Here is a 26,329-nt window from a genome sequence, read left to right on the forward strand (position 1 = left end):
TCTACATACTTAAAACACTAATATACAACTTCTTAATTTTCGTGTTCAATTTTTCAAGTAATAAGATAAGAGTTTTTCTCTTTCGAATAAAAAAGTATGTTTCAAGTTCAAATTTTCATATGTTCTTAGCAACTTGATTTCTCTTGTTATTTCACAATTTTATGTTAAAAATTATACTCGATTCAATAATGTGGATTAGTCAAAAAAAAAAAAAAATTACTGATAAATTTCCTCCTCAATTATTGATTTAAGTATGTATAAACAAATTTCCTCTTCGGTCATTAATTTAATTATGTATAAACAGTAAATATATCGAGATGTTGAATCCCATTCTAGCCAAATACGAATAATTCATTATAGATGAATAAGGTATTTTAAATCTATCTATAAACAATATCTAAATTGATCATATGTTTTACAAATACATGTATTTTAGATAATAACTTGTATTATAAACTTAAATAATATCAAATAATTAATCAAACCTGAGATGAGTATATATATAGGGATGAATTATACGGGAAATGCTATTTTTCGTGAGAAATGAGAATGATTGCATAAGTCAGTATATAATGTTGCATAAGCTGTAGTATAATACCACATAAATTTTTACCTGGATTCGAATACTGGAAGGAGCGAAAGTTTTATCTAATTAATTGAATTTCGTTATGCAAATTACAAATTTACAATAATTTATGCAACATATATACTGGCTTATGCAATCATTCTCGATTCTCACCATATTTGTCCATTCTCGTTTGATCTTCTCCCTATCTATATATATAGGAGAGGGCTATAAACACATCTTAACATATAAAATAATAACTAGCTAAAATGTATGAATTTTATGTAGAACACGATGAATTCGTTGTGTAAATGTATGAATTGCGAAAAATAAATCTTTTGTTACCCATGAGATTCGAACTCGTGACCATGAATTCATCCAACAAGGTGATGAATCAACTGTAGATTTTGATGATCTAAGGATTGAACATTGTTCTTCTTTTATATTTTAAAAGGTGTTTTTATTTTAGCCCACCCATATATATATAAGGAGATTGATATTTTCTGTGAGATGTGAGACTAATGAATAAGCGAGTATATAGTGATGAATAAGGCAACACATAGTGTTGAATAACGATATTTAAAAAAATAATTCTCCCTCCGTCCCACCGAAAGTGGTGCGTATTCCTTTTTGGCCTGTCCCACCGAAAGTGGTGTATTTCCTTTTTTGGCAAAAATTAGACACCCCTTATTTTTCCTTAATCACTCTCTTATTACATTATCTCTCCTACTTTATCACATTCTCTCTCCTACTTTATCACTTTATTACCTTCTCTCTCCTACACACTTAAAACACTAATCTACAATTCCTTAAATTTCGTGCCCAAAAGAAACGCACCACTTTGCGCGGGACGGAGGGAGTATAATTTTCGCTCCCTTCCGGATTCGAATCCAGATAAGAATTTCCCCCCTCCAAATGAATATTAGTCATATGATATATTAAATCAATACCTATAAATCAATCTAAGATCTCATCATATATGAGGAATCTCATTGAAATCATTTCATATCATATATATATAGGGGTTCACTCCAGTGAGATTGCTATTTTTCGTGAGATCATGAGTACAATAAATAAGGCAGTATATACTGATCAATAACGATATTAAAAAAAATGGTAAAATTTTCGCTCCCTCTAGGATTCAAACCTTGGTAAAAAAAATCGCTCTCTAGGTAAATATCAGTCATATGATACATGAAATCAACATCCACAAATCAATATAAGATCTCACCACATATAGGTGATCTTATTGGAACATTCCCCTATATATATTATTATACTTCCCCGCCCACCAATTCGTGTCATAAGGAAAGAGGGCACATATTTAAAGAAAAAAATGTATTGTTTATTTGTTGAGTGGAGAAGGGGACACGACTTTTAAATAAAAAGTGATTTATTTGTTAAGAACATGAATTAATGGACGGACCAAAATGACAAATTAGGACACGAATTGGTGGACGGAGGGAGTAGTAATAAATTTTAAATGTTTCTTATATTTATATGCCTCATTTGGTGGACACGAATTAGGACATTTAAATGCCTCATTTCTTTTTTCCTCATTTTCTACAAAAGATAATTTCACAATTTTTCATTCATTATTTTCACTTGAAGAAGATGTAATATTATCACACCAAAATGAAGAAAAAAAAAAGATTTAAAAGCATAAATTTTTGTTTCCATCATTTTCTTATGATAAATTTATTCATTAAAAGTGTGTTTACTTTGGTTGTAAAATTTTCATGGTACGTTTGCTTTGATAGAAAAGGAAAGGAAAAAAATATTTTCACCAATTTTCCATAATTTTCACATGTTTATTATGATGTTTTTTTTTACCTTGACATAATGAAATATTTCATCTCTAGTAAATATATCATAAAAAAAGAGAATATTTTCACATCTTTTCACTCATCGTCGTTTCTTATTTTTTTTTTCAATAAAATTTTTACAATCAAATTAAACTCATCTTCATTGGAAAATGATGAATAAAAAAAGATGATAATATATTACTATTTTTTTTTCTTTCTTTCTTATTTTTATCATATATTTTCTAATAAAAAATAAGAAAATATTAAAAAATATTTTTACACCTCTATTATAAGATAATATTATTTAATATTAAAAAGAAAAAAGTGAAATTCAAAGAATTTTTTTCATTATAATAAATATGTGAATACGGTGAAAGAAAATAAAAAAATATATATTTTTTTATTTTCCATCAAATCATGCGAATGTATTCTGCTTTCGACTTAAGTAAATGGCGCACATTATTAACCGTATTTCCAGTATCTATAAGTTGAACTAATGCAGTCAAAATCGTAGGAAAAGCGCCGCAATCTGCAAACCCCCGCCGCCCCGCCGCCGTGTTTATCGCTTGCTAAGGCGAACTATCAATCCGCAAAACTCACTAATGGACGATACTACGTCGTATCCGCCCATCGAGCCCTCCAATTTCGACCTTATTGTCGTCGGCACCGGCCTCCCGGAATCCATCATCGCCGCCGCCGCGTCCGCCGCCGGAAAGACCGTCCTCCACCTCGATCCCAATCCGTTCTACGGCACTCACTCGGCTTCGCTCCCCCTCGATGACTTCATCTCCTTCCTCCAATCCCAATCCGAATCGCCATCTCAGCCGCCGCTTCAAACCCCCAATGATGATGCTTCGATCCCTCTCACGACTCGCCCGCTCTACTCTGAGCTCGAAATCAAATCGTACACCTCCGAGCCACTCGAGAATTCCAGAAGATTCTGCCTCGATTTGGTGGCCCCTCGTGCATTCCTCTGCGCTGATGCGATGATTGAATTGATTTTAAAGACGGGAATCAATCAGTACATGGAGTTCAAGAGTGTGGATGCGAGCTTCGTGAGCAGCGGAGGGGGCAAATTGGAGAGCGTGCCTGATTCCCGGAGCGCCATTTTTAAGAGTCGAAGCTTGTTGGGGCCGGAGAAGTACCAGTTGATGAACTTCTTTAAGCACGTGCAGGGGGTTTTTGAGAACGGGTCCGAGGAGGATTTGGAGACTCCATTTGTTGAGTTCTTAACCAAAAGGGGTTTGTCGCAGAAACTAAAATCGTATACATTAATTCTTCACTGTTTTTTTTTTCTTTGTTACTGATAGTTTCTTTATTTATGCTTCGTTATTTTAAAATTATATGGTTTATTTGTTTTCTTAACTATCGAATTTACTGGCGACTTTGTTAGTCATGTTGGTAGTGAGGATTCCCGCCTCTTTCTAGATTATTATGTTTTCCCGCATATATGTTAAACTTCATGTTTATAGATTGAGTAATAGATGGAGCAGACTGTAGTCTCCATGTCACAGAAATGTTCGCTTGGTTTCTTAGCAGCTTATAGATTGAGTAATAGCATTTGATAATTTCTTTGCTATCTATTGGTTTGTAGTCTTTCTAAGTTGCCTTATTGTCCAGGATTATATTGTACACTATAGCGTGGGCTGATTATGATCAGGAAGAGATGGAATCATGTAAAGATGTTATCAGTACTAAAAGTGGGATAAATCGTCTCGCACTTTACCACTCATCCATTGGAAGGTCAGTTCTTGCCTTTTCACTTTCAACTTTCGAGAGCGATCTTGTAATCATTGAAGAACAGTTCATATTCCAGAAAACTAATGATTGTGTACTGATAAATTTAGCTGATTGTAATTCATACAAGATTAGTAGCCAGCTTTGTCATATCTCATGATATGAATTATTAAGCTAAATATGATCCATAAAGCAGACCTCACATAGTAGGACTAAGGCTCAGTTCTCGACATCTTGTTGTAGTAGTAGCGAGGATGCTGCAAACTTTTTGGTTGTTTACCACTCTGTACTTCTGCCTTTTTGCCGGAATTTTGTGTGTGTGCATGCAGTTTAAACTGTAACAGTTTACAGTTGTATTTATGGTATGCAAGTTAATCTAGCTAGTTCACTTAACATGTCATTTATTGTACAGTTGCAGGATTAAGTGTCAGATATTTGCCTAAGATTCTGGATTTTTGTAGGAGGACAATTTGTTTCATTAGAAGACTGAAAATGCCCTGATGGCCTTGTAATCTTACCCATATTGTTCAAGCAGATTCCATATCCATAGATCCTAATTTATGGACTTGTCTTTTATTATTCCAGTTGTAGGCATGGCCAATTAGATAGAGGGAAAATCAAAAGGTAGTTGTGCCTCATCAATGTGCATGTATACTGAACCTGGAGAATGCCGAGTTAACTTCAACAGCATAATGTGATGTTTATTGTTTATAACTGAACATGCTATAAGTGAGTATTCCTTGACGACTGACATGAAAGAAAGATTCAAACTAGGTGAATTAACATGATTTTGATTTTTTCATACTATTTTATTTTGTTATAAATATTATTTTTTCCACCTTTAGGGTTAAGTTAAGTAGTTTTTTTTTTTTAATTAATAAAACTGACAAAAATTAGGTGAAGTATATGACTTAGCTTTTGACTCGAGGCTTACATGTTCAGTAAACTTTAGTACACAAGGTTGCGGACAAAAGTTGAGTTGGCATGTGAAGAACCATCTCAATGGTGTGTCCAATCTAATTTGACTTCACTTCTGGGTGAACTATTTTTAATCAGCAGCACACTTCCAGATCCTTATCCATATGAAAATTCTGAAATGTAGAGGAAATGGGATCTGTAGAGTGCAGTGCAGACTATATAGTCTGAGAGATAGTGGGCTAACTTGCCATGTTGTGTATTCCTGAGAACATATGTAAATGATCTTTTCCCATGACGCAAACCCTTTGCATACGGGAAAACTATTGTTTGAAGGCTAATGTCTCCTTTGAAAGTTGCAATTACCTTTTCCAGTCTAAAAATTTATGTAATTCTGGTTAAGACCATCTGACATTGTTTAGGATTCTTGTTTAACATCCGTCGAATAGTTGTTTGAACTGCTTAGAAATAGACTTTGATAATAAGACATGTCCTTTTCATGCCAGACCTCCTTTTCGTTTTACAGTGTCTTTGGATACATTGCTGTCGGTATTTATTTTCAAGCATAAATGCTGTGGATCAAAGTTTGTAGAATTTCATGCACAAAGAAGATCTCATTTCCACCTCTCCATTTTCTATATTCTCATTCCAACGCTGTCTCCCCCCCTCTTTCCCCCCCCCCCCCTTCCAAATCGCTGGGTAATTCTTTGCTTTCTTAGCCAGATAAATTTAATAACTGTAGCAAATTAATCAGTAATCCCTGTATAGACTCAGAATTTGTACTGAAGGAGTGAATGTCCATCTTTATCTATATAAACTAACTATCAGTCACTTTGCAAAGTCGGATGATATAATTAAAATAACCATTAGTTCAAAGAATCAAAAGATATGGAGGCCTTAATTAGACAGTTTTTGCTCGACCTTTTTAGGTTTCCTAACGCAAATGGTGCCATAATATACCCCATTTATGGCCAAGGGGAACTTTCTCAAGCTTTTTGTCGTCGTGCTGCTGTCAAGGGGTGCATTTATGTAAGTATAGTTACCTATGTTTCTCTTGGATGATTGTTGTCGTTTGATATGTGTTTTCATTCTGTTGCTTGCTGATATTTGCTATATGCAAATACTGTATCTGTTTTTCTTTGCTGTGTTTTCTGATTCTGCTATTTGCAGCACAAAACTTTAGTGCACTAGTTGTTAATTAGTACATTTTTTAGTTCTCTTGTGTCGTGTGACATTGGATACTTCGGAACTACTTTTTCTTCTCATTTGATGGTGTACAAAGCTAGAAGACTAACACACTTAAGAGTTTGTCAAACAAAGAATATTTGGTAATGCTGGAGAGTATTGATTGGGCAGTAAAAACTAAACTAAGATACACGTGATTTATCTATCATATGCATTTATTCGTATATAGTAGTTATTATGCTTTCTAATTTTCTTTCAAAGGTTTGACAAACAATGACATCATTTCAGCTGTCTTACTATTTTTACTCTAACATCTGCTACTCTCAGCTATCACCATAAGCCTGTCCTCAAGCTGATTATTTATTTTACGAGGTCCTACTGTATCAAGATTCAAACCCCATAACTTGTCGTTACCATTCATTACTGAAGACCATGATTCTACAAGATTCTTTATACATTGCTTGGTGTAGTTCTGAATTTACTTAATCAAGTGAGTGCGGCTGACATGCTATCTACTCAAGTTTTACTAAAATATAGTTATTTGTTTATAGATATTTTCTTTCTTGGCATCTGAATGGTTCTTAATCGTTAGAAGGTTTCACTGTTTTATTTTCAAGACTCCCCTTCAGATTTTATCGAGATTGATGTTGAAATTAAGATTGCAGTTCATGAACAGTGGCTTGTTTGTTTTTTTGCTTAACACTATATAGTGACTAGTGAGCGGCAAATGTCAGACCTTTTATTCATTTTGCACTTTTTAGATAGTTCCTAATGTTGATCTCCATCTCTTTAATTTATTGTACAGGTTTTGAGGATGCCTGTAATTGCTCTGCTCATTGATAAGGTTCGACCGATATCTGTTTGGTTTAATATGTCATAACATCACATGAGTGCTCGATTAGTTTTCCCTATGGCCTCATAATCAGATTTTTCACACATGGACGATTTCTATGTGTATGATATAATGAGCACATCTATGTTTATACCGTTTTAGTAATGTGATCCTTTTACAGGATGGCCGTACCTATCAAGGTGTAAGATTAGCCTCTGGTCAGGAGTTATCCAGTCCTCAGTTGATTCTTGCTCCCTCTTTCACGATTCCACCGATTTCACCACCTGCTGTAGATGTGACAAATTCTAATGTTAAAAGCCCCTCAGATTCTGAAGGGAAGGTTGCTCGGGCAATTTGCATTGCCAAAAATTCTGTAAAGCCAGAAGCTACTAACTGCCTGATGTTCTTTCCTCCAAGATGTGAGCTTAATATATTTAATTGCGCTGACAATTGTCAAATATAACATGTCATGCTCATTATTCTTCCTTCATAGCTCTGTACCCAGAACAGGTAACATCAGTCCGCGTATTGCAGCTGAGCAGTAATGTGGGAGTTTGCCCCTCTAAGATGTAAGTATCTGTTATGTTTAAAGAAAACGACTTAACATTATATGGTGCTTTCTTGATTGAAACAGAGTTGCTTTCTTCTCACTTAATCATGAAAATCTTCATTTGCAATGGTCTTTTGAGATAACCTTTTCTATTGCTGCATTTATATTTTATGACTTCAATAAATTTGTTTAAGTTGGCAAGTAGAGTACCATCTGACATGTGTTATTGTATCTACTTCATTTCAGGTTTGTGACATACCTGTCTGCTGTATGTGATGATGCTGTGGAAGGGAAGAAATTACTAAATGCAGCCATAAATGCACTGTTCTCTATGGCTGTATCTTCATCATCCAAGAACAATGAGATTGATAATTTAAGTGAGCACACAGAAGAAAAACCGTGTTTGCTTTGGAGCGCTTTGTACATTCAAGATCTGACTATGGTTTTGCATCTTTTCCTTCACTTCTTTTCTTGTAAAGTTTGATTCACTGTCTACAATGTCTGCATTTGCTCCCAGTGAGCCTATTGCTGTAGTAGACTTTCGAGCTTTCGAGTTTCTCCCCATCCGTACACATTGCTCTAAATTTCAGGATGATTGACTTTTACAATATGTATCAGTGTGGATGGTCAGTTGTTTCAAGCAGTGAACACCAGGACAAAATGTAGTCTTTAGGCAACAAAACACTTTCATTAAAATGAAGGACATCATCCCATGTAATGTCTTCACTTTTGAAAGGATACCTTTGTGTTGGGAACTTGGGTGTTAAATTTTGTTCCATTAAACATATAGGACATGTAATGTAATGAATCGCATGGAAGATCACCTTTCTGTTAGGTGGTCCATGACAGTTCAGATTGTGTACTTGAACTTTGTAAATTTCATTAAGCATGTTTCCTTAATCCTCATCTGATATGTTTATCATTGATTGCAGTTTCACGGTGCGTTTGACTCCATCAGGTTCACTCCGATGCCAGATGGACATCTGCATTATGATGATATCCTAGATGCAACAGAAAAGGTAATTTGTTCTCGAGTTTAATGCCTGCCAGAGTTTGTAATATATGACATGTACTTCACAGTTGTTGACCAAACACGAGCCCCTTACTTGAGCTTGAGTAGCAAACAAGGGCTTTTTGTTAACTTACATTTCTCTTTTATGCATTAGGTACTTGCTAACTAGCTACGGCCTTTTGGCTGTTCCTTTTGCAGCTCTTTAAAGAGTTATTTCCAAATGAAGACTTTTTCGCAACGACGAGCACATCTGATGAGCGTCTTGATGATGGGAATACTGAGCTGGATCCATAGAGAGAGATTCTAAAAACTTACTGGGCTGTCCTCATTTAAACAGCTTTATAATGAAGAATGAAGTTACAGAGATCACATGCTCGTGTTTATACCAAGCCTGGTCCATCAATTGGAATTCGGAAGATGCAATTTAGAGGTTAACTAGTGTGCCTGATGTTCTAATGGGTTCAGTGCACACAGAGTTATGACCGGAGAGTATTTTAGTGGTGAAGTTCAGGGGATGTATCGTGGTTGTTTGGAACGCTGTTGGATCTGTGGTCATTGGGGAAACCTTAGGTCAAGGTATTCTAATTACTCCAATGTTTTGTTCTTTTTTATTCTTTGGCAAAATACATTTTAGAGATCCCTATACTTTTACCTTTTGTTTTGTTAGATCCTTGTAATTTTTTTCCCGTTAGAATAGATCCTTGTACTTCTTTTTATCTTTGATTTCGTTATGCCCTTATTTGAATGTATTATGTGTTGCTCGAGACAAATACTGTGTTTCTCCTCACCATGGATGCTTCGTCTTCCTCCTTGTCCTTGATGCGTGGAAGGAAGTTAGGGAAGGCGCGTGCCACTCCCATCCATCCTCTGTAATATTAATTAATTTGGATTACATATAATATAATTGAATTAATTTCTGGTATATTGCATCATAAGGAACATGAAGAAATTGAGGTGGTGGATGCTTATTAACTTGAATAGATTTGTGGAAGAAGATTTGTCTTTGCTATTGATGCCAGGACATACTGACAAGATTTTGGGGTTGCTTATCATCTTAATCCCTAAGCATTTTAGATGAGGGACTTATATGATATCGTCAGTTAAATAAGGATTCAACAAAATTAAAACAAGGTTTTTGTGGCACTGTGTTTGGTCAGAGGCAATAACCATAAAACATTTGAATCTCATTCAGACTTTACCTTAAAAGATGGATATAGTGAAAAAAACTGAAGAATCGAAGCTCAAAAGTTGTCAGAAATTTTGGGTGTTTAAAATGAAAAATTACTATACAAAATTTTGTCAGAGAGGTTGTGGAAGTTGAAACATTTTGCAAGTCCTCTTGTTACGAATGACAACACATTTTGCCAATGTGCACCACAACCAATTAATAAGAGCATCCACAGTGGGGGTGACTTGATAGCTGACTTGATAGAAGGGGGATCATACGGTGGGGTGACTTGATAGTTGACTTGATCTTTTTAGTTTTGATTTTTGTATTTTTCATTTAAATTTAATTGCATAATTTTAAATAACACAATTTATTTAAAAATAAATTGCATTAATATTAAAAACCTAAAAATTACATTAAAAAAAAACCTAAAAACATAATCTAAAATTATTACAGAGCTAAGTAGCAGCATGAAAGGATGCAATTTTAGTAGGGAGAACTGAGCTAACAGTTTTCCAGTCTTCTTACTTCTCAGATCAACACTGACAACAGCGAGCGCCTTTCCCACACGCAATGCCTTGCTTTCGATCTCAACTTCCTCCTGAAAACAAATCAATGGATCTTGTTGATGATGCTAATTTGCAGAGTAACTAATATCAATAGCAAGAAAACATGAGCATTGAAGAGTGCATGAAGAATGAGAAAAGCTAAACATAGCTCAATATGCTAAAGCTCACATAGTGACGAGGGACTGGGTTTGACAAAGAACATATATTCCACACATTCGGTCATTTACTACTGCACAAAGGAAATATACAAATGCTTGTGCCCACATCCGCTGCCCTCCTTTCTTGGTCTTCGACGCACTGTGGGCGGGCGGTGCCTCCTCCACCTCGCCGCTTTGACGAGGTTCCTCCTCCAAGTTGAAACCCGAAAAATCGGGATGATAATCGCCGCAGAGGTCGGAAACCCAATTTGGGTCGTAATAGTTTGAATTGTATGGATCCAGTTTATTTGAGAGAGAATGAGGAAGAAGATAAAAGAAAATGATTGTGGTGTTTGAGGAAGAAGGAGAAATGAGTATATAAAGAAGAGAGGGAAGAAAAAAAAGGAAAATAGAAGCCAACGGTCGAATGACCGATTTATAATTTTTTTTAAGTGGGCAAAGGCTATTTTTTTTTAAAAAAATTGAATTTATTATTATTTTTTAATTAGGCGCGTGTCACACACGTGCCATACATATCGCCCATCGTGCCTCACCCGATAAATCGAGTCTCCCTGGAGTCACCCCTTGCTGCAGTGGGGGACTCGATCAGTGGGTGACTCGAGTGACACCGATCGAGTCACCCACTGTGGGTGCTCTAACATGTGTTTTCTTCAAGTGATATTTGTCAATGTATTTTTATTTCTTTGGTAATATTTTTATTACAAAAAACAAGACCACTGTGCGTGTAAACTCGAATCATTCTCGTAGTTATTTGGGTTGGCTTAAAAACACTAACCAAAACACTACACAAAGTGCATTAAATTGCTCTTTTTATAGTATCAACACATTAATAAGGTGTTTAGAATAATTTTATCATATGATAATTTGTAATTCTATATTTTTTTTTTCTTCTGTTATTTGTAAAATAATTACAACAAAGTAATGATATAAATGTGTTGTGCATCATATCGGCATATCAGTCTCCCAACTTGTAAAACTTAGCTCGAGATTGAGCTCACAAATATGCGAACGAGATCGAAAACAAAACAGGAAAGAAAAATAACTCGAAGGGATTTTACGTGGTTCAGCAAATGCTTACATCCACGAAAGGGTCAAGATCACAATGCTCACTATTGAACAGGGACGAAGCCAGGAATTAATTTCGGGGGGGGGGGGGGGGGGGGGCTGAAACTGTACGGGGCCGCCCCCGAGAAATTTTTTTTGGGCATTCTGTATATTTAAGGTATTTTTTTTATTAAAATACGAGCATAATACTAATAATAACGAACAATATTTTCATAGATTATATAGTTTCAATATATCACAAAACTTTTTTTGGACATTCCGTATATTTAAGACATTTTTTATTAAAAGGAAAGCATAATAATAGTAACAAACAACATGTTCATAGATTATATATTTTCTATATATTACAAATTAGTTTCAATACATTATAAATTTTTTTAGCATTTCATACATATTAGGCATTTTTTATTAAAAGATAAGTATAATAGTAATAATAACAAACAATATTTCATAGATTATATAGTTTTAAATAACGGAATTATCCTTAAATTAAGTATATATATGAGAGAATATAATAACCAAATACTCTTTTATTAAACAAAATTATTTTATAATAGGTATAAACATATATCTATATATATTTTAAAATTAAAAAAAAAAAAAAAAACTCAAAATTTGGGAGGGGGCTCTAGCCCCCCCTGGCTCCGTCTATGCTATTGAAGATGATGATTTACAGTTTACAAGATTTCACTCAAGAACTACTCTCTGCTCTCTACCGAGCTTACAAGATAACCGCTCTTGATCTAAAACTCTCTCACATTGAATATGTTTTACAGCAGCTAAAACTAACTCAACAATTAGCTTTTCTTCTACGGACATGATCGTTACACAAGAATTAATCTGGACCACACATAAAGCAACGGCTATGATTAAAACTCAGCCTATAGTCTTCCCATGCAACTCATGCACACACAATCAACGCAACTTTTTTATTACAAAAAAGAAGAAAAAAAGTTAAACAAATGTTATCGCCAACTAGGGGTGAGCAAAAAATCCGAAACCGAATAACCGAACCGATCCAAACCGAAATTTTAAAATATGGTTCGGTTTTTCGGTTCGGTTCGGTTTTTTTTTCATAAAATTTCGGTTTTTCGGTTCGGTTCAGTTCGGATTTTTTAAAACCGAACAAAACCGAAAAATCGAATTATATTTATAATATATTTATAATATATATATATATATATATATGTTATAATATTTTAATTATAATTTTATAATATCTAACTTCTAATATTTTTTTAATTTTATAGTTTTTTTTTTGGAATTTTCGGTTTTTTTTCGAAAATTTCGGTTTTTTCGGTTTTTTTTTCGAAAATTTCGGTTTTCTTCGGATTAATTCGGTTTTTCGGTTCGGTTCGGTTTTAATTATAAAAATTTCGGTTAATTCGGTTCGGTTTGTTCGGTTAATTCGGTTCGGTTCGGTTTTTTTTTTAAACCGAACTAAAATATGGTTTGGTTTGGTTTTAGCAAAAACCGAACCATATAACCGAATGCTCACCCCTATCGCCAACCAGCGCTGGTGAGTGGTGAGCTTATTACATGTGCACTTTTTTAACTAGTTAACTTAATCAAATAGCTGCGAACGGTCATTTGTTTTACAGACTGTTAGATTTCCACTTAAATGTTAAATCAATTACTATTATTTCCCTTTTTTTTTTGCTTTATTTAATTGTAATGAAATATCATAGATATATACTCTCACGTATATAAAATCTAAATATTGGCAATAATTACGATATTGTTGTTTTCCCTCCAAAAGATACATGCAAATTACTCGATAGATTTTTATGAATTATTGCCCAACAAATATTCCATTGATTTTTTTTTTTTGTAATACACAAAGATCATTAGTATCCTTTTCTCATTTTACTATATATATATATATATATATATATATATATATATATATATATAGGGTTGAGTTCAACAGAGAATTATCTTTTTCGAGAGAACGAACAAATCTATATATTTTACGAACAGATCAACATAAGTAATGAACAGACGTATTTAATAAAAATACAGAAAAACTCGCCACCAGCAGGATTCGAACCCGGGGCAAATTGTTGTTCATGCGGTACATTGATCTGTTCATTAAAACTATAGATCTGTTCGTTTTTATTTTGCGAATTCTCTATTCTTCACAATATTTAGCTTCTCTGTTGAACCCTTCTCTCTCTCTCTATATATATATATTATTTGTAATTTGATAAAATCAAATAAATTATGAATGAATCACACAAGATTTGAATAGTCATTTTAGATTTATCAAACAATTATAATGCTACACCAAGTAAATCTAAGAATAATTATTTAAATGAATTGTTCTTGTTGACGAAATGAGAAAAACCGTGGGAGTAATTATTTATATTTAGAATTTATTTTTACGCGAACTTACTTTAATACTATATTTTTTTGTTCATTATAATATTTTATGTGAATTTGTTCTAGCTACTATTGTTTGTGATGCATTTTTTTGATATGATTATTGGTTAGGAAAACCTTATAATTCAAGAAATTCAAAATATTGGTACCTAAATTGTCATTAATTTTATTTGATTCAAGATTGTCATTTAAGTCTTTTCAGAAGTCCAATTTTGTTATAAAACTCATGCATATATAATACCAAAATTTAAATGAGACGACAGAAGCGCATGAAGACATACATGTAGTATTAAATTATTAAATAGATACTTTCTCTCTTAACTATCCGAACCTCATATTCTCTTATTCTAATAAAAGTGAGGTATGCATGTAGGCTACAAGCTATAAGATTGTGAACCTAAAATGTGGGACATTGCCATGTCATTTGAGTAGAAATACACATAATTTATTGAATTTATTATCAACATATATATCAAACTCAAAGAGACTAGTGATTTTAATACACACACTATGCATTTGACGTAGGAGCTGGGACTTTGCCCAATATTTTTCTTTAGAGTATAAACTAAAAATAAATATACAATTTATAAATCAACAACCCAAAACACCTACGAATAAACACATAACTATTTTATATATAATCGTATTAACTAAACTATTTCAAGACCAAACTTGTGCTTTCGTATTTTCAAATGATAGATTCCAAAACCTCCGAGTAAGATGGTGATTATTATATATGACGACAGCCATATATTTTAGTTGTAATTGTCGACATGATTCACCGTTATAGTTAATCATTTCATTTTCTTAGAAAAAAAAATGGAGAGATTGAAGGAAGCCCACGTTGTGGCCTTCTTCTGGGTTGACTTTTCCGAAGAGGATTTTTCATGATACAAATTTGAAATCATTAAATTTCTTCCCAAACCATTTTCTTTTTCATGATTTGAAATCATGCAATTACTTTTCTGAAGATTATCACCTTGAGCTAAGTAAAACTATAAACTCATGTATATCATAATTATTACTCCTTCGGTCTCAATTCAATAGTTATTTATGGAGTACAATAATATTTAATCTAAATAATGAGTTGAGTGAGAGTATTTATTATTTATTTATTTTCATTTTTAGGAATATGTGTCTTAAATTAGGATGTCCAAATTAAAAATTGTGACTTATTAAATTGAGACGGATAATTTTGATCCGACGTAATCAAATCAGGTTTGAATGCAATAAGAGTTAAGTTAAAAACGTATATTCTCGTTTTCAGGATTTCGCAATTTATTGAAATATTGGATTCACTTTTCCTATGGAGAGTTGTAGAATTTCTCAATTTGTTAAAACATTGATTCACTTTTCCTAAATGAGTTGTGACCAAATATGACTCTTGAGGTTTCATATGAGATTGATATTCCAAGTAAATATTGACTTCTAAAGATTACGTGATACTTTTTTTTTTTTTTTTGGTCGGTCAAAGTCATGTTAGATGTTAGTAGTTAGTTCCCCATCCACTCCAAGAACCACCTTATCTCTCCATTCACCAAACTCCAACCTTATATCTCCAATCACCAATTCGTTCCCAAGAGGGATCGAACCCGAGTCACTTCACTTAAGTGAGGACCCGGTGGCCAGTGGGCTAAGCCCCCTGGTTAAAAGATTACGTGATACTATTTGATATTTCGAGTAAATCGAAAGCAAAATATTTTCCTATAAAAGGAAACCTCCACGTAGCCTACTTTCCAAATAATTATAAAGTCTAAACTAGACAAATTCTTTACTCCATATTTTTTGGTAAATGAAATTAATCTAGTGGAGAAATGCTTGAAGATTGAAGAATACATGTAAAACTAAAAATGGTGAAACTGAGATAACCTCAAACTTGCAAATGAGGTGCTTGATAAAATTACTGACAGAGAAGCAGTACAAATTGGAGAAGTAAAAGAATGGCAGTAATCCACTGACGGAATGCGGCGGGGCCACCCACAAATTCCCTCAAGTTTGCAACAGTTAAAGAAAATTGTCAATGACGCGTGATGGTATATGTATGTATGGAAAAGCAGAAAGAAAACACCACAAATTATTTAGTAGTAATAGAAAAATCATACGCATTTCCAAGTAACCATCTTTACATTCCATCAAGAAAGACTCCCCCTTTTCATCATCTTTTCTTTCCATGTGTGGTTTGAACACATAATATACGTAATGCACGCACGCATTCATATATAAATTTGTAGGAAGATCTCTACTTTTTTCCTTCCTTTCACTGCCTCGTTTGAGATTCTTGAAATGGTTGTTTGTCTTTTGATTGTCGAGTGGAAAATCTAGTTCGCGAAGCTTTTGTTGATGGGGAATTGCTTGGGATTTCTAGCTGCTGACCACCCTAACCCTAGTTCTACTTTACCCTCTACTCCAGGTATCTTCTCAAATTTTCAAGTGTTTCTTGAATTTGAGCTATAATTGTGAGATATGTGCTATTCATTCTTTTTATTTTGCCTAGCAATGATTTCGATGACTTCGTTCCTGGGATTCTGTGTAGAAAGTTCTTAGATTTATGATTGTATTGGTGAACTTTTTCGAGCCATTATAGGATTATGTGTTCATGTTAAAATTTGCATCTTTGATGCAGGGACATCGCGAGATTACAGCAATGGTGTAGGTCATTCTGCGACAAGCAGTAGCGCCGGCCTCAGCCGTTTCTCAGCTGCTTTCAGCGATGATGCGTGCTTGGCTGCAGGAGATCATATACTGCCCACTCCAAATTTGAAGATTTACAGTTTTGCTGATTTGAAGAATGCCACTAGGAATTTCAAGTCGGATATGGTTTTGGGAATAGGAGGTTTTGGCACTGTGTATAAGGGATGGGTGGATGAGAAGAGCCTGCAGCCTTCTAAACATGGGACTGGGATGATGGTTGCAATCAAGAAGTTGCATCCTCAGAGCGCGCAGGGCTTTGAAGAATGGCAGGTAACTCGTACTCATTTGTGTGTTTAAGTTTCTTTTCTGTCTAAGCATTGATCTAATTGTGCTAATCTTGAAGTTTATGGAGGGTAAGGCGTGGAATGTCGAATCAACTTATAGTAGGAAGCAGTTGTATCCGTGATAATGTGTGGGAGACCGACTTGAGAATCCTAGAGATGTGTGTGTGCGTTTAATTTCTAGTCTGTCTAGACATTAATCTGATTGTGCTAATCTTGGAGTTTATGGAGGGTAAGGCTTGGAATGTCAGATCAACTTCTAGTAGGAAGCAGTTGTATCCATGATAGTGTGGAGGAGACAGGCTTGGGAATCCTAGAATGTTGCTGAATAAAAACTGTTTATCAATCAAAAGATAATCCTTGTTGGCTGTCTCGAGTGGCATATGATATAAAAGATTTTTTTCCTAAGCATGGGATGGTTGCCAGATTGATGTAAGCAAGGTTGAGTCAAGGCTGGAGGGGTTCCGAGTGATGAACTGCCTATCATGTTCTATGCATTAGGCTGCTTTTTGGATCTAGAATTTCAGGCTTATTTTCTTATCTCCATTAATTGGGACAAAGTAGAAGGTCAATGCAAACAAACAAGCAACATATGACCAATTTTATAAAAAAATTGTTTTCTAAGATCTTACGAAGTTCTTAGAAAATGTCTGATGGCAATAGTAAACTCCTTGCACCTCAAATAACAGTTGTTATTTAGATGAAAGAGCACTATTTCTATTATCTGGTTGAACCTAGCTTTCTCTGTACATTATGGAATATTGTCCCACTCCCATCATAATGATATTTAAGTTTTCGTTTATCTTGACTTGCCTTTCCTACAGCTTTCCTGTTATATAACAAGAATTTAGATGCTCTGTCTGATTGGTTGCTTAACTTGGATATGCAGGCAGAAGTGAACTTTTTGGGAAGGTTGTCACATCCTAACTTGGTAAAGCTCTTGGGATATTGTTGGGAAGATAAAGAAATGCTGCTTGTCTATGAATTTATGCTAAAGGGAAGCCTGGAAAATCATCTTTTTAGAAGTACGAAACTTTTACTTGAAAATTAATATATATATATATATATATATATATATATATATATATATATATATATATATATTGAGAGAGAGAGAGAGAGCCTAATCTGGCCTGTTTTTTACATGCAGGAAATGCTGCTACTGAACCATTACCGTGGGATATAAGACTCAAAATAGCAATAGGAGCAGCAAAGGGACTGGCTTTTCTGCACTCTTCGGACAGTATTTATCGAGACTTTAAGGCCTCAAACATTCTTCTTGATGGGGTAAGATTGTTTAGTACTCCCTCTGTCCCCCAAGTGCATACCCATATTTTCCTTTTGGTCCGTTCCCGAAATGCATACCCATTTCCTTTTTCTGGTAAGCATACTCCAGACAACCACTCACAACAAAAGTGGGACCTTATTCTACTCACACACACTCAACCAATTCTTAAAACCCGTCATTCCCAAATGGGTATGCACTTGGGGGACGGAGGGAGTATTATTTATTGCGCTAGACGAAGATTCCCTTCTCTTTCTTTATGTTGTTCAACTATTTAAAATAAGTTAGGCTTGCCAATTGAATGATATAGCAAGCATTAAAGTGAGAATTTTGATTTAACGTCAGGCCCGCCGCCTTTTCAGCTGTGAAATGCTGCATTAACCTAGCCTTCCATGTCCTTCTCCCTACTTGAGTTAAGATCTGGGAAAATATTTGCTTCAAGTCCCATATTGAACTACTCAAAACATATTTTTTGTAATATTACGCGCACCAGCAATTAGTCGATATCTTGTCACCATATCATCTCATAATCCGGGCAATCTTCTTTAGATATATAGTTTATTAATGTTCCCCTCTCAAGATAATAGATAGAGAATTATTTAGCATATCATTGATACCATTTCTCTGGACTTTTATAGAGTTTCAATGCAAAAATATCGGATTTTGGGTTAGCGAAACTGGGGCCTTCAGGAGGGAATTCTCATGTTACAACCCGCGTGATGGGAACATTTGGCTATGCTGCACCTGAATACATTGCAACAGGTGACCCGACATTCTTGATTTCTAAATATTCTCCCGATGATGAGTAGCTAATCATGGTTGTACATTAGGACATCTATATGTGAAGAGCGACGTGTATGGGTTTGGCGTGGTGCTGCTGGAGCTGCTGACAGGCTTGAGAGCCCTTGACGCAAAACGGGTACAGCAGAACTTGGTGGATTGGATGAAGCCCCTTCTCTCCCAGAAACGGAAACTGAAAACCATCATGGATGTGCGATTACAAGGGCAGTATTCGTCCAAGGCAGCATCACAGACTGCTCACCTCACCCTCAAATGCTTGGAGCAAGAGCCCAGAAAGCGGCCTCCCATGAAAGAGGTAGCTGAGGTCTTGGAACAGATTGCAGCCATGGAAATACCCAAAGAGTCCAAGAGTAGTAGATCAACGCGTTCTTCTTCTTCGTCTCTCCACCACATACAATCGCCCAGATCGTATCACTCCCCTCGTCAGTCCACAAGATAGATAGACGATCGCACGTGATGTGATTAACACTTAGTATAATATATATGGTGTTTTTATCACTTAACAGATGCTCCATTCTTTTTCCAAGGAATTTGTGAAGTTGCTTTGTTTGCCACTGTGTTCCAAGTTGTTTGATGTATGTGTTGTCTATTGACTTGCAAAATGTACGAGTTCGTCAGTGTATTAATTTGTTTGTGATCGATGCACCAATAGCGAATATTTGTGTCTTTTTCGACTTGAAATTTCTTGCAAATTTGAATCCTCCAGTTTTTGCTCACTTATGTATTGAGACAAATATATTAAACACTTTATGGAGTAGCTAAGGATCTGGTACTCCATTTAGAATGTATGCAGCTATACTCATTTTCAATGGTTATAAAAAAGCATGCAAATAATCTCAAATGATGAAAATTGCTAATGAAGTTCAGGCACAAATATAAGGATTAATTACATTAAAATTCATAAAATTTGCATTAATTTTTGTTTTTCCTTGAATTTTAAATTTTGCCTGAATTTTCATGAACTTAATAGAGGGTTTAATTTTGCCACAATTTTTATCTGCGGCGAACCCCGAGTTGACATGGTGCCTACATAACATTTAATTAAACGACGTCATTTTATTTATGTAATTGAAACTGCGTCGTATTATTCCCATATAATAGGAAACGACGTCACCAGAAAAGACGAGAAAAAGACGAAAATCTCGTGCGACAAAGAAGAGTTGTGGTCTTACGATGAAGAAGACGATAATCTCATGCCATTATCGAGTTGTTCGTGTTTTGGAGTTATGGAGGACAGGTAGGGGTCACTTCAATTTTTTTAAGCGATATTATGTTCAGAAATTAGGGTTCATAGTTAGCTTATTTTGACGTCTGCAAACCCCTTTTCCAATTCGTTTATTTAATATGCTTTCATTTGGTTGTAAGATTGTTATGATTATTTGCTTTTACATTGATTGATTTTTGCATATTCTATATTTGTAGTGATGAATTTGTATTTTACATTTATCATGGAGATGAATTTGTTAGACTAGGATCCACCAGACTTTACTCGGGTGGTGAAGTAGAAGACAAATTTTATTTTGATTCCGGTATATTCGGTTATTTGGACTAAGAGGATGAGATTAATAAACTACTTATGTATCTTGGAATTGTATTGCCTATAAGATACCTAGAACTCTTATTGTTATGGACTTAAATGAGGACAAACAAGTCATGCAAATGATAAAATAACTCTCTAAAACATATAGATCAATTACTCCCTCCGCCCCGCCTATCTTGAGACTCATTCCATTTTGGGCGTCCCACTTATCTTGAGACCTTTCCTTATTTAGCAAAAGTTTTACCATTTATTCACCTTTTTCACTTTTTCATCTACACACAAAACACACATTTCTTAATTTTCATGCCAAAAAAAGAGTCTCATTATAGTTGGGATGGATGGAGTAACATATATGTGGATGATGGGAAAAAGAGCACTGTGAAGGTTGTAACTCTAACTGTGACTAAGATAGTTTTCATCCTAGCTACCCATTCTCCATGACTTGGGTGAATCTCAGGATCCACCCATTCAAAAAAGAAACATTGAAACTGAAGAGATTGGAGCAAATACTAAGGAACTCGAATAAAAAAGCTTCTATAAATAAATAAAAATCCTAACAATATCTAGTAAGAATCAAACTACACATATTGAATCTATTGCTTTTTGGGGTATCTTAAGAACCTCCGATTTGGATTTTGCACCGTCTAAGAAGTCTTCATCTGAACTCAAAAGCCACATTGGCGGAACCTTCATGGTGCGTCAACATTACGGGAAGCTTCAGATGAACTAAGTGTTGCAGCCATCTTCTTTACCCTAATTCGCAGAGGTGGAAAGAACAAAATTTGGGGGTAAAACCTAATTAAATGTTATAAAGAGGGATAGCATCTAAATTCTAAATGACGTCGTATTGCACACGACGCTGTTTTATTAATCGTCCGACAATTTCATGTTGTATTTCTGGCAACTTAAAAAATATCATGTCAATTTTTTATTTGGGGATTTATGAAAATTGTGGCAAAATTGAACCACCTATTAAATTTATGAAAATTTAGATAAAATTTAAAATTCATAAAAATCGAAAATCGATACAAAATACATTAATTTTGATGTAATTAACCCTAATGGTAAATCTTCTTTATCTCGACTCATTCTTTTAGAACTGAAGCGGAAATATATGCTGCATATTAATTTGAAAGATGGAAGATATCAACTTAGGATCTGATATAGTTGAAATTGTCAATCTTAGACTAAAAGATAATCCCTTCGTCCATGAAGAACTTCCTAGGAGGGGTGGCACGAGTTTTAAGAAAAAGATTGTTGAGTGTATTGAGAGTGAAGAAAAAGTTGTTGAGTGTATTGGAAGTGGTGAAAAAGTGTTATAATTAATATTGAGAGTTGTGAAAAAGTGAAAAATAAGTAATTATAAGTGATGGGGTATAGTCCAAAAATAGATAGGAAGTTTTTTTGTGGACGTCCCAAAAAGGAAAGATAAGAAGTTCTTTCGTGGACAGAGTGAGTAGTAATGTATTTTAGATTCTTTTTAATTTTAATTATTTTATAATATTTTTTGAATGAAAATGTGTTCATTAGTTATGTAATATATTAAATTTAATACAAAGTATATTAAAAAATAAGTTAAAAATAAAAATACATAAAACATGATTTCTTTTAAGCATTAGATTGATTGCTTCACTCATTTATGCATCAATGGCCATCTTTTAGGTCTTGGACCACCACCACCAAAAAGAGAGAGAGGAAGAAACCAACTTTAGTGTGCTCCCTTTTTTATTGCGTTATGTCACTTTAACTTGAAAAGAAACTAACTTTATTATAATTGTAACTAGTATGCTGGCTGCGATGAACCAGCCATAATATATTTATTATTTTTAAAATTTTAAATTATATAAAATATCAAAATATCATTATTTATAAGTTTGATTAATTGAATATAAAAAATTATATTAATTTAAATATTAATATTTGATTTAAAATAGTGTATAGTGACAATTAAAAGTTCATATTTAAATAATCAAAAACTTGTTTAAAAAAATCCAAAACTAATTAAAAAATCAAGAAACATACGGATAATATAAAAAGAAAAATATAACAACAAATATATTTATATAAATAAAATAAATAATTCATACACATAATTAAATAAATCTATATAATTATTTAAATTCTAATTTTTTTTATATATAACCAATTTTTTATTTAGAAATTCATATTAAAATTAGTACAAATTTTATTCTCCTTAATTGCATTAAAAACTACTAGTATAAATTAAAACTATTTTAATTTAAAATAATTATAATTAAAGAATCATGTAAACTTTTTTGAAATGAAAAAAATGACTTCTACTTATATTTTTACCAACAAAAAAAAAGAAAAAAAGTATGATGTTCGACATTAAGGATAAATGAGAGATAATAAAAATTAATTTTGACACTTTAAATAATCATATCTTATTCATTTTAAATTCATTTTTTTTAAATTTTTATATCAAATTAAATATTTTTTTCGTAATATTTAGCATTATATATGATAGATTTTTAAATTCTATTTGACTTTATATTCCCATTGTAACAAAAATAGATGATATTCCTTAAATGTCAAATAAGAATCCTCATATCCAATTGCAAATGCAAATGCATGTTTTTTTTTTTTTTAAGTAAAATTCATTAAACCACGCATAAGGAGTGCAACTCATCAATGATACACGAGGAAAGAAAACAAACTATCCTAGCATGTCTAGGCAGGTAGAAGGATTGCAATCCAATTGCCCAAACGATAACACGAAATACTAGGAGAAAGATTAGAAATCCAAAACCAAAATCTAACTTTTATAATCTTGACCAAATCCTCGCTGCTACCGGACAAGCTATTGAAAATAACTCCATTTCTATGGATCCACAAATTTCACGCAACGCAAACCCAAATGCATGTGGCTGATACAAGCGATTGAGATGGAAGAGAGAAGAGAAAAATATCGTATGATCGAGTCAATTAGCTACATCAAAATTATACATATTTGTTGTTTTCATCCTCTGAATTCTACATACTTTAAAATGCTATTTTCTGTTTCAAAACAAACCATAAATATAACGACAACTACTGGTCGCTTCTAGAGGGAGAAAAACGACATGCCCAGATTCTTTAAATTGTTGAATATTTCAATGCAAATTGGAATTTTTTGTGACCTACCTCATTCCAACTACAATTTTCATTATCATAGATACACCACTTTTTTTTAACAAAACTACATGCTTCGCCAAGTAAATTGTGTTGATCATATCATGTCTACGTCTTACCTATATATATGTAATAATTAAAAATATATATTATCGAATCGACCTCGAAAGCATCGTCCACCTGTCAATATTTATTAGTATTTTTATTACAGTACGACGAAATGAAATGAATATTATCAAACACAAAGATGTTACGTTAGTGGTTGATAAAAAAATAGAGTTTAAATTTCTCACCTGTTTTCCCCTATAAAGATGAGCCTAATTTCTCACCGAGAATCAGCAATCGGTCTTCCTAAATTCTTTTCCTCTTTTTAAACAACCATTGTTGAGCAGTGTTGCAAAATTCTTGAACAAGGTTTGGTCGTCTTCCTTTGTTCAAAACCTCAACACACCAAGTAGCCAATCATAGTAACACAAAATCTATTCCCTCTCGTAACATGTTTTACATAGAAAATATGTTATATAATGTTTTTAGATTGATCGATTGGTCCTTACGGGATATAGAGCTGAGTGTCAGGATTCCACTCCGTCTTTTTGCCTCCACTAATGACGAGCTTCAAATCTTGTCTTTCAATTCCGTAAACTAAAGACTTCTACTATGCGATGCAGTATTAACTTGTCGAGTCTAGACTCCTAATTCGTATTTATTTTAATTGATTAGCTTAGTTAGGTCTTTCCATTATTTTCCTATTTTTTATTGCCTTGGAAAATCGTTACAAATTCTCTCTTATTAATACATTTTATTGATTTTTTTTTTGGTGTTTGACACATGTATACGTTCTTCTTCTCAACTTCATCTATCTATTTATCACCACACACATCTAAAATCAATAAAAATATGGGCGTACAATATTGGAATATAGAAATAAAATCTTGTCTGCATAGTGTATAACTAAGTATTCATTTAGCGATCATTGCTCACTCTTTTCATAACATAAGCCAATATTTTCCAGCCCACATTTGGCCCTAATAATCGCCCATACCAAGACCGTGGTATCATTCTAATCACACCACATGCAATGCAACTAATATTTTATTAAAAAACAATTCACTTTTTTTTCCTTTTCCTTGTGATTTGTTACTATATATTTTACATTTTGTTAACTTAATCTGTTTGATTAAATCGCTGCAGGTTGTGCTTCCTTTCACTTCAAAAGGTAATCCTGAATGAGTTGTGTAGCTCTATGTTATTTCATTCTTATTCAAGCTATACACAAAATTAACATCTGCTTGTAGTTCAGAAATCCATGATGATTATATATAATATGTTGGTTGATATTATAAGTTGAACAAACTCAATACCTCCTAGCATTTGGTGTGATTGTGATGAAATGGCTAGTTTAAATGTAGTTTTATTTGTGTGTGTGTGGCAGAAGCAGAAATAGAAATGGAGAGCAGCAGGAGCAACAACATTGTTGTGAAGGTGTTTGGGAGTTCAGTGAGCTACATGAGGAGATGGCTGTTCCGGGCGCTGTCAGTGGGGGCGATCCCAAGGCACGTGGCGTTCATCCTGGACGGGAACAGGAGGTACGCCAGGAAATGGAACTTGGGGGAGGGGATGGGCCACAGGGCCGGCTTCCTCTCCCTCATGACCCTCATGAAGTACTGCTACGAGCTGGGAGTCAAGTATGTCACCATCTACGCCTTCAGCATAGACAACTTCAAGAGGAAGCCCGAGGAGGTGCAGTACGTCATGGACTTGATGCTCGAGAAGATTGAAGGTCTGCTCAAGGAGGAGAGCATTGTCAACCAGTATGGAGTCCGAGTGGAGTTTGTTGGGAATCTCAAGCTTCTAAGTGACCCCGTTCGCCTTGCTGCTGAGAGGGCCATGGAACTCACTGCTAAGAACAGTAGAGCCATTCTGTTGATTGCTGTTGCCTACACTTCCACTGACGAGATAGCCCACGCTGCTCAACAATCCTGCCTTGACAAGATTCAGACGAGGAGTGGTTTTTGTTTTGGTTTTGCCAAAGCTGATGATGATGCCATTACCATAAGGCTTGGTGATGTGGAGAGCCATATGTACATGGGAGTTGCGCCTGATCCGGATATACTGGTCAGGACTTCAGGGGAGACGCGCCTCAGCAACTTTCTGCTCTGGCAGACCTCCAATTCCCTGCTCTACTCGCCTAGGGCGCTCTGGCCGGAGATGGGGCTGCGCCACCTTGTGTGGATTGTCTTGAATTTTCAGAGAGTTCAGCCTTACCTAGAGAGGAGGAGGAAGCTGCTCTCCTGATATATACCAGTACTTATCTTTGAATGTTTGTTCATATTTTCCAGTTCAATAATAAGTTGTTGTTTGCATATAATCCCACCAAGTAGGATTTTACTTTGTTTGATTGAGATGTTGAATTGGTTACAAAATGAGACTTAAAAGATGAGTTGCTACACAAGTGAGAAGGCATGCTAGACTAAGACAACTAATAATGTAACCTACTAAATGACTGAGAATTAATTTTTGCTGCACATTAAGTGCAATTGCAGTAGATGACAATGAAATAACAATACATGTAGCAGCACCATTTCATTGCTGCTGCAGCAGATGAATGAAATGAAAATATATGTGTGTCTATAAATATTGTACTATTCATTCAAGA

At 34.3% G+C, this 26,329-nt stretch overlaps 3 protein-coding genes and 1 long non-coding RNA gene across 6 annotated transcripts; 3 read left to right on the top strand and 1 right to left on the bottom strand.

The window, feature by feature from the left end:
* The first annotated feature begins 2,809 nt into the window (after window positions 1-2,809).
* LOC131023795 (rab escort protein 1-like) lies at window positions 2,810-9,371 on the top strand. Of its 2 annotated transcripts, none has more exons than XM_057953393.1 (9): window positions 2,810-3,634; window positions 3,991-4,113; window positions 5,952-6,051; window positions 7,013-7,051; window positions 7,221-7,458; window positions 7,533-7,608; window positions 7,836-8,031; window positions 8,522-8,608; window positions 8,800-9,371. In XM_057953393.1, exons 1-9 carry the CDS (start codon window positions 2,973-2,975, stop codon window positions 8,893-8,895), a joined length of 1,617 nt encoding a protein of 538 aa, XP_057809376.1. In that variant the 5' UTR covers window positions 2,810-2,972; the 3' UTR covers window positions 8,896-9,371. The 2 variants fall into 2 exon arrangements, 1 of the variants encoding a protein (XP_057809376.1); XR_009101530.1 differs by having other exon boundaries at window positions 2,845-3,634; window positions 7,836-7,966; window positions 8,800-8,862.
* A 767-nt stretch (window positions 9,372-10,138) lies between these two features.
* LOC131023796 (uncharacterized) lies at window positions 10,139-11,145 on the bottom strand. The gene is made up of 2 exons (XR_009101531.1): window positions 10,507-11,145; window positions 10,139-10,370 (listed from the first exon to the last, which is right to left on the bottom strand). It is a non-coding gene; the product is annotated as an uncharacterized LOC131023796 (long non-coding RNA).
* Window positions 11,146-15,896: 4,751 nt separating this feature from the next.
* Window positions 15,897-19,682, top strand: LOC131023797 (probable serine/threonine-protein kinase PIX13). Its single transcript, XM_057953394.1, has 6 exons — window positions 15,897-16,353; window positions 16,567-16,904; window positions 17,805-17,940; window positions 18,066-18,202; window positions 18,839-18,962; window positions 19,031-19,682. The coding sequence occupies exons 1-6, from the start codon at window positions 16,284-16,286 to the stop codon at window positions 19,438-19,440; spliced, it is 1,215 nt and encodes a 404-aa protein (XP_057809377.1). The 5' UTR covers window positions 15,897-16,283; the 3' UTR covers window positions 19,441-19,682.
* A 4,277-nt stretch (window positions 19,683-23,959) lies between these two features.
* Window positions 23,960-26,041, top strand: LOC131023798 (dehydrodolichyl diphosphate synthase 6-like). Of its 2 annotated transcripts, none has more exons than XM_057953395.1 (3): window positions 23,960-24,087; window positions 24,865-24,889; window positions 25,106-26,041. In XM_057953395.1, exon 3 carries the CDS (start codon window positions 25,120-25,122, stop codon window positions 25,966-25,968), a length of 849 nt encoding a protein of 282 aa, XP_057809378.1. In that variant the 5' UTR covers window positions 23,960-24,087; window positions 24,865-24,889; window positions 25,106-25,119; the 3' UTR covers window positions 25,969-26,041. The 2 variants fall into 2 exon arrangements, with proteins under 2 accessions (XP_057809378.1, XP_057809379.1); XM_057953396.1 differs by having other exon boundaries at window positions 24,014-24,087; window positions 25,118-26,041.
* Window positions 26,042-26,329: the final 288 nt, after the last annotated feature.

The sequence above is a fragment of the Salvia miltiorrhiza genome, chromosome 4 (assembly GCF_028751815.1).
Source record: "Salvia miltiorrhiza cultivar Shanhuang (shh) chromosome 4, IMPLAD_Smil_shh, whole genome shotgun sequence".
Lineage (NCBI taxonomy): Eukaryota > Viridiplantae > Streptophyta > Magnoliopsida > Lamiales > Lamiaceae > Salvia > Salvia miltiorrhiza.

Excerpts from the sequence above, each read along its gene's own strand:
- LOC131023797 (XM_057953394.1), top strand. The coding sequence starts at position 16,284 with ATGGGGAATTGCTTGGGATTTCTAGCTGCTGACCACCCTAACCCTAGT. Across the intron at positions 16,905-17,804 it reads AGGGCTTTGAAGAATGGCAG|GCAGAAGTGAACTTTTTGGG; the intron begins GTAACTCGTACT and ends TTGGATATGCAG. Across the intron at positions 18,203-18,838 it reads CAAACATTCTTCTTGATGGG|AGTTTCAATGCAAAAATATC; the intron begins GTAAGATTGTTT and ends GGACTTTTATAG.
- LOC131023798 (XM_057953395.1), top strand. The coding sequence starts at position 25,120 with ATGGAGAGCAGCAGGAGCAACAACATTGTTGTGAAGGTGTTTGGGAGT.
- LOC131023795 (XM_057953393.1), top strand. The coding sequence starts at position 2,973 with ATGGACGATACTACGTCGTATCCGCCCATCGAGCCCTCCAATTTCGAC. Across the intron at positions 4,114-5,951 it reads TACCACTCATCCATTGGAAG|GTTTCCTAACGCAAATGGTG; the intron begins GTCAGTTCTTGC and ends CGACCTTTTTAG. Across the intron at positions 7,459-7,532 it reads GATGTTCTTTCCTCCAAGAT|CTCTGTACCCAGAACAGGTA; the intron begins GTGAGCTTAATA and ends CTTCCTTCATAG.